The following is an 8,064-nucleotide window of genomic DNA, read 5'->3' as shown; positions in this document are numbered from 1 at the left end:
CGTGCCCCCCCTCCAAAACCCCGTTTGCCCCCCCCCGGGATTAGCGCTGGAAATAGCCCGGAAGGGGAGGGGGGGGGGGGGGAAGGACGCGGGGGGGCGGTTTTTGACCCCCCCCCCCCCCCTTTGATTTTGCAGCAGGGGGGGCCCGGTCCCTGCCCTGCCCCCCCCCGGAGTCTAAAAATAGCAATGGGGAAGAGGGGGGGGGAGCTCCCAGTGCTCCCAGTTTGCAGCGGGGGACTGGGGACACAACCCCACCCCTCCCCCACCCTTCTGCCCCCCCACCCCCCCTTAAAAAAAATCCCCCCCCCCAAAACAGCTCCAAAAAGGTGGAGGGAAGTGGATGGGAGGGGGCCAGCTCGCACCGGCCCCCCCCCAATACTGCACTGGGGGAGGTGGGGGCTTAAAATGGGGGGAGAAATTGGGGGGGGGGGCAAAAATGTAGGGGGGGGCGCTGTCTGTTTGCATCCAACCCCCCCTCCGGCGTTGCAAAGGCCTGGCAAATGCAGGCTTCATTTTTGCGGGGGGGGGGCTAAAAATTCGGAGGGGGGTGGGCTGAAAGTGGGGGGGGGGGGGGGGGGGGGGCATTGCCCGGGGGGGGGTCAGCTCGCCAGGAGCCCCCCCCGCATCGCATGGGCCTCTGTAATCCCATGGGGGGGGGGGGGGGGGAGGGGGGGATTGGATCTGCTCCAGCAGGTGCAGAAAAGGGGGGAGGATTTTTTTTTTTTTTTTTGAGGATGGGGCATTTCGGTGGGGGGGGCTCTGATTGGAAGTGGGGGGCGGAGGGGGGGTATTTTTTTGGGGGGGGGCACTCACATGTCGGGCGGCGGCGGCGAGTGGCTGCGGACGCGGCAGGGGAAGATGGCAGCCGGGGGGGGGGGGAGGGGGGGGAGCATCCGGGTACCAAGGGGGGGGGGGGAATAAAAAAGGGGGGGGGGCACCCAGGAAGGGCGGGGGTTCCGCCCCCCCCCCCCCCGCTGGTAATTAACGGGGGGGGTAATTAATGCAAGGAGACAGGGTAAAACGAAGCAAGTTTATTGAAGAAGGGTACACATGGGGAGGGGGGGCCCCCAAAAAAATGGGGGGGGCAGCACGCAGACACCCCCCCCCATAACACGAAGGCTCCAGCGAGGCAGCACCCATGGGTGCTGCAGCTCCCTTAGGTCCCCAGCCCTATAGGGCGCACCCCAAAGGGGCCCAGAACCCCAATTTTATTTTTTTTTTGGGGTGGGGGGCACAGCTTTTGTGGGTTGTGGGGGGGGGGGGGCAGCACCCAGTGGGATTAGAGGTGGGCACCCATGGGTGCTGAAGGACCCCATGAGACCCAGCCCTATAGGGTGCACCCCAAGGGGTTGGGAACCCCAAATTTGGGATATTTGGGTAAAGTGGAGGGGGGCCTAGATTTTAGGGGGGGCATATGTGGGGGGCAGCACCCAGCAGGAGTCAGGGAGCACCCATGGGTGCTGCAGCCCCGCGCAGCCCCCAGTCCTATAGAGCGCACCCCACACCCCAAAGCTGATGGAAGCCCCAAATTTGGGGTGTGGGGAGCAAATTTTGAGGGTCCCAGCTTTTTTTGGGGGGGCAGGGGGGAGCAGCACCCATCTGGAGTGGGTGGGCACCCATGGGTGCTGCAGGACCCCATAGCCCCCAGCCCTATAGGGCATACCTCAAAGGGGTTGGGAACCCCAAATTTGGGATATTTGGGTTAAAAAGGGGGACACAGATTTTTTAGGGGGTCCCAGTTTTTGGGGGGGGGGGGAGGGGAGGGGTGTATGAATGGGGCAGCACCCGTCGGGAGTGGACACGCACCCATGGGTGCTGCTGGACCCCGTGGCATCCAACCCTATAGAGCGCACCATAAAGGGGTGGGGAACCCCAAATTCTTCTTGGGGGGGGGTCCCAGCTTTTAGGGGGGGACGTAGGCGGGGGGCAGCACCCGGCGGGAGTGGGTGCGCACCCATGGGTGCTGCAGGACCTGGCGCAGGGGCAGGCGCTCGGCGGGGTCGTGGCGCAGCAGGCGGGAGATGAGGTCCCGGGCGCCCTCGGGGACGCTGGGGGGAAGTGCAGGTCCACCTGGGGGGGGGGGAAAACGGCGTCAGGGGAGACACCCCAAAAATTGGGGGACCCCCAAAGCGTGCGTGGGGGGAGAGAGGGGTTTAAAGGGGGGTTTTGGGGTGCCCCATAGGAGATATGGGGGGAAGGGGGGGGTATGGGGGATTTTTGTAGGTGCAGGGGGGGGGTTGGGAGACCCATAGGGGATATTTGGGGGATATGAGAGTGTTAGGGGGAATTTTGGGGGTGCAGGGGGGGGTTGGGGTCTGGGGTTGGATATTGGGGTGACCCGTAGGAGACGGGGGGGGGGGAAATGGGGCATTTTGGGGTCTGGGGGTGGATAGGAGGTGCCCTATAGAAGATACGGGGGATTGGAGAGGGTGGTTGGGGGTTAAGGGGGGGGGTGAAAGGGGCATTTGGGGTGCCCTGTAGGAGATATGGGGGGACATGGGGGGGTTGGGGGTGCCCCATAGGAGATGGGGGGAATGGGGGGGGGTTGGAAATGTGAAAAGGGAGTTTTGAGGTATCCCATTGGGGACTGGGGGGGGGGGAGATGGGGGGCATTTGGGGGGGGATTTAGGGTGTCCCATAGGAGATGGGGGGACATTGGGGATTTTTGGGGTGCAGGAGGGGCTAGGGGGTTGTGAAAGGGGCATTTTGGGGTCTGGGGTTGGATATGGGGTGCCCCATAGGAGATAGTTGGGGGGGGGGGCATTGTGGAGGTGCCGGGGGGGCTAATGGGGGTGTTTGGGGTGAGAAGGGAAGGGTTTTGGGGTCTGAGGGTGGATGTTGGGGTGCCCCATAGGAGATACGGGGGGGCATTTTTGGGGTGCGGGGAGGTTTAGGGGTCCCAGGGGGTTTTGGGGAGATTTAGGGTCTGGGGGTGCATATGGGGTGACCCACAGGAGATATAGGGGAAGGGATTGGGGGGGATTTTGGGGTGCCCTATAGAAGAAGGGGGGAGTTGGGGGGTTAAGGGAGAGGTTTGGGGATCGGATATTGGGGTGCACCCAGATTTGGGGTGCCCCCAACAGAGGGGTGCGGGGGCCCCCCAGAACACAGTGGGGGGGGGGGGTCTTAATCCCCCCCCATAGCCAGGATTAGGGCACTTCAAGCCCCATTTATGGGGTTTTAGTGCCCAAAAGGGGCTTGAGGACTCAAGAGGGGCCTCCAATTTTTTTTAGGGGGGGTTCCGCACCCAGTTCTGGGTCTTCCCCCAACAGAGGGGTGCAGGGCCCCCCCCATGACATAGTGGGGGGGGGTCTTAATCCCCCCCCCTATTGCCATGATTAGGGCACTTCAACCCCCATTTTATAGGGTTTTGGTGCCCAAGGGGGTCTCCAACTCTCCCGGGGGGAGGATTTAAGGGTCAGGGGGGTCCCCCAATTTTTTTTTGGGGGGGGGGGCGCACCTTGGTGATGCGGCGGTAGGTCTCGGTGTGGGAGGCGCTCTCGAAGGGGGGGTGGCCGACCAGCAGCTCGTAGCACAGCACCCCCAGGCACCACAGGTCCACCTTCTCGTCGTGCGTCCGCCCCTCCACCATCTCGGGGGGGAGGTAGTCCAGCGTCCCGCACATCGTCTTCCTCCTTTTAGGGTGGGGGCACCCCAAAAATCATTAGGGGGGCACAAAGAACCCCCCTTCCTTCATAAAAACAGGGTGGGGAGCCCCCTTTTTATATTAGGGTCGCTTTAGGGGGCGGTGAACGGACACCGCTCCCCATAGGGAGTTCCTCATCCCGCGGCCCTATAAATTTATCCCCCTCCGACCCTATAATTTTTTAGGGGGGGGGGGTTCAGTGATTTTTGTCCCGTTACCTGAGGGAGGGGGCGTGCACCGACCAGCCGAAATCGGCGATTTTGAGCTCGCCCTTCAGCCCCAGCAGCAGGTTTTCGGGTTTGATGTCGCGGTGGATCACCTTCTTGCCGTGGCAGTACAGCAGCGCGTCCGCCAGCTCCTCCATCAGCTGGGGGGGGGGGGTCAGAAAATCCCAAAATACCCCCAGATCCAAAAGCACCCCAAAAACCTCACCAGGATTCCCAAAACCCCCAAAGACCCAGCCTAGGTGGTGACCCCATAAAGGGGGGAAAAAAAGAGGTAAAGGAGAAAAAAATGGGGGTGTCCTCCATCAGTGAGGGGGGGGGAGGCAAAAAGTGGGGGGTGGTCAGAAAATCCTAAAAGCCCCCCAGACCCTCAAAACCACCCCCAAGAGACAGAAAACCCCCAAAAAAAACAGCCCCAGGTGGCGACCCCATACAGCTAAAGGGGGGAAAAAAGAGATAAAGGGGGAAAAATGGGGGTGTCCTCTACCAGCTGGCGGGTGGGAATGACACAAAAAAGGGGGGGGGCAGCAAACCCCAACCCCTCCGAACCCCAAAAACCTCCCAAACCCCCCTAAAACTCCCCCAGGATTCCCACTGCCCCCAAAAAAACAACCCAGGTGGCAAACCCATAGAGCTAAAGGGGGAAACAACTCCCGGGGGGAGGTGTTAAGGGGGCTTCCAGGGATGGTGACCCCAAAAATCTAACAGGGAAATAGTGGGATGTGCGTGCTAAGAGTGGGATCCTATTGATTTGGGGGTGACCCTCTTTATTTTAGGGGGCTCCTATGGGTCTGGGGGGGGTCTCAGGGATGGTGACCTCATAAACCTAACAGGAAAACAATGGGATGTGTGCACTAAGAGCGGGATCCTATTGATTTGGGAGGGATCCTATGGATTATAGGGGGCTCCTATGGATCCTGGGGGGGCTCTCAGAAATTGGGTGGGGTCTCAGGATTTGGGGGGGATCCTACTGATGTTATTGGGGCTCCTACGGATCGGGGGGGGGGGCTCCTAGGGATCTGGGGGGTTGGTCACAGGAGTGGCAACCCCATAAACTTGACGGGAAAATAACGGGATGTGTACACTCAGAGCAGGATCCTATTGATTTGGGGGTGACCCTATTGATTTTAGGGGGCTCCCATGGATCGGGGGGCTCCTATGGATCTGGGGGTGGTCTCAGGAATTGGGGGGGTTCCCTATGGATTTTGGGGGGGTTGCAGGGGTGGCAACCCATAAACCTAAAGGGAAAATGGGATGTATGCGCTCAAGAGCGGCATCCTACTGATTTGGGGTGACCCTATTGATTTCAGGGGACTCCCATGGATCAGGGAGGGGGGGGTCTCAGAAATTGGGGGAGGGGGGTCTTGGGGACAGTGACCCCATAAACCTAAAGGGAAAAGAATGGGATGTGCGTACTAAGAGCGGCATCCTATCAAATTGGGGTGACCCTATTGATTTTAGGGGGCTCCTATGGATTTGGGGGGGGTCCCACCGTGGCGCTGCGGGACTCGTCGAGGCGGCGGCAGCGCTGCAGCTCCTTGTAGAGCTCCCCGCGGGGGGCGTACTCCAGGATGAGGTAGACGCGCTTGCGGTCGTGGAAGTAGTTGTAGAGGCGAAGCACGTTGGGGTGCCTGGGGGGGGGACACCCCTATATCACAGGGAGCCCCCCCCCGGACCCTATAGGGGCCCTACACGGCCCCCTCGGTCTGATAGATGGGCCTGGGGCTCCATCTCCTGCTGATTTTGGTGCTCTCTGTGCCCCTGTGTCCCCACAAATCCCCCGTACACCCCCATACGCCCCTATATGTGCCATATATGCCCCTCCCTCACCCCAGGGGTCCCTATAGTCACCCTATAGCCCCCCCCCTCACCGCAGCGGGGGCTGGATCTTGATATCCTGCCTTAGCTGGTGCGCCCTGAACCCCTTGTGTCCCCATCGACCTCCCCATATGTCCCCAAACACCCCCAGTATGTCCCCATAGAACCCCCATACATCCACATATGCCCCTATATGACCCCCGTATGTCCCTATACATCCGCTATAACCCCCCCCCCCTCACCGCAGGTGAGTCTGAATCTCCATCTCCTGCCGCAGCTGGTGCTCCCTGCACCCATCGTGTCCCCATAGACACCCCGATATGTCTCTAAATATCCCCAGATAACCCACATATGTCCCCATACAGCCCCTGTATGACTCTATACATCCCTATAGACCCCCTATATGTCCCCTATAGCCCCCCCCTCACCGCAGGTGGGCCTGGATCTCGATCTCCCTGCGCAGCTGGTGCTCCACGCCCTCCTTCTCCATCTGGGACTTGAAGAGGACCTTTAGGGCCACCACGAAGTGGGACGCACGCTCCCGCGCCAGGTAAACGTTCCCGAACTTGCCCTTGCCCAACGGCCGCCCCACCTCAAAGTCCTCGATGGTGAACGTGCGCCTGGGGTGGGGGGGGAGGCATTGATGGTGGGACCCCTTCACCCCAGGGCCCCGAGGTCCTCTTTGGGGACCCCAAGGTGATCACCTCAGGGGCCCTGGGGTGCACAAAAGGGGTAATCCTAATCATTGGGTCCCTATAACCCCAATTATTGGGTCCCCGTGACCCCCCCCCCAAACATAGGGGTCCCCGCAATGCCCCCTCCACCCCGTGTCCCCCTTGGGGTCCCCAAGATGTCACCTTAGGGATGCTGGGGTCCCTAAAGGGGTCCCTGTGACATCCCCCCTCAAATATAGGGTGTCCCCCCCCCACACACACAATGTCCCCTCAGGGGTCCCCATAACCCAGGAGCTCCCCAGTGCCCCCCCCCCCCATCACCCAGGGGGTCCCAAGTCCCACCCAAGGGCACCCCCTCGTGTCCCCCTTTTATCTGGGGGGGGTCCCAAAGGCCATTCAGGGGTCCCCTGATACCCCCCCCTCATCCAGGGGGCTCTCGAATGTCACCTAGGGGGTCCCAAGTGCCCCCCATCACCCAGGGGGTCCCAAATGCTACCCAAGGGTCCCCCCAGTGTCCCCCCACCACCCTGGGACCCCCCCAAAATTACTCACAGCGGGTACTGGGGGGCCACCAAGGTGTTGGGCTCCACAGGGACGCGTCCTGCTGCTGGGGGGGGGAGGGAAGGGGGAGTCACATTGTGGACCCCCCGCCCCCATCCCTTTTTAACCCAATTTCCCCTCTTTTCACCCCAATACCTGGCACGGGGGGAGGCCGGCCGGTGGCTCTCTGCAGCAGGAGGGCATCGGAGGGGGTCCCTGTGGTGGGGGGGTCCTTGAGGGGCACCCGCTGGGCTGCGGGGGGGGCGGGGGCCCCATTCTGCTGGGGAAAAATAAAAGGGGGGAATTGGAAGGGGGTTTGGGGCACCCCAAAAAGGAGGGTTTTTATTTGGGGGGGGTGTACCTTAAGCAGGCCGTACAAGCCGGGGTTCACGTTCTCCTTGTAGGCCATCCTGGGACAGGGGAGCAGAGGTACCCCAAAAGTCTTCCTGTGCCCACCCCCCAACGTTTTTGCACCCCCTAAATCCCACTCAGGCAGCCCCAGAAGACCCCCCAGACCCCAAATTCTCCCTCTTTCGCTCCCCTTAGACACCAAAATCCCCTCGGTAGACCCCAAAACCACCTCCAGGACACCCCCCCCCAGAATCCCCCGAACACCCCCCTCAGCCCCCCCGAACTCCCAAAACAGTCTCCAAGACCTCCCTACAGCCTCAAAACACCCCCCAGGACCCCCCCCAACCCCCAAACCACCTCCAATACCCATAAAAAAACCTTAAAACCAACAAACATCGCCCTAGAACCCCCCCACATCCTCTCCAGGACCCCGAAACAGGCCTCAGGGCGCCTCAGGGCGCCTCAGGGCGCCTCGGGGCCCCCTAAGTCCCCCCCCGGCATCCCCAAACCCACCTCCAGCTTCCCAAAACTCCCTTAAAACCGCCTTAAAACCCCCAAACAGCTCCCCAGAACCCCAAAAAAAAAAAAAAAAAAAAAAAAAAAAAAAAAAACCCTGCAGGCCCGGCCCCCCTCGCCGCTCACCCGCAGCCGCCCGCCCTCTGCCCCCTCAGCGCCGCCGCTCTACTTCAAATCTCCCCCCCGCGCTCCCATTGGCTGCTGCCCGCCGCTCGCCGCCCGCTGATTGGTCAGCGCAGCGCAGGGCAGCACCGTCCTCCCCCTTCGCCCCGCCTCCCGCCGAGCTTTCGCTGCT

The 8,064-nt window shown here is 61.4% G+C and overlaps 1 protein-coding gene across 1 annotated transcript; it reads right to left on the bottom strand.

Moving 5' to 3' along the window:
* Positions 1 to 1,760: 1,760 nt before the first annotated feature.
* LOC113841492 (aurora kinase C-like) lies at positions 1,761 to 7,312 on the bottom strand. The gene is given in 9 exon segments (XM_072032312.1): positions 1,761 to 2,052; positions 2,055 to 2,070; positions 3,461 to 3,635; positions 3,865 to 4,013; positions 5,363 to 5,501; positions 6,117 to 6,308; positions 6,915 to 6,969; positions 7,059 to 7,182; positions 7,264 to 7,312. Coding segments are annotated over 9 exon segments (1,047 nt in total). The 5' UTR covers position 7,312; the 3' UTR covers positions 1,761 to 1,903.
* Between the last annotated feature and the right edge of the window lie 752 nt (positions 7,313 to 8,064).

This window comes from Anas platyrhynchos, chromosome 37, assembly GCF_047663525.1.
Source record: "Anas platyrhynchos isolate ZD024472 breed Pekin duck chromosome 37, IASCAAS_PekinDuck_T2T, whole genome shotgun sequence".
Classification (NCBI taxonomy): Eukaryota; Metazoa; Chordata; class Aves; order Anseriformes; family Anatidae; genus Anas; species Anas platyrhynchos.
The sequence above is the reverse complement of the archived record's forward strand: the minus strand, read 5'-3'. Positions and strand labels throughout refer to the sequence as shown.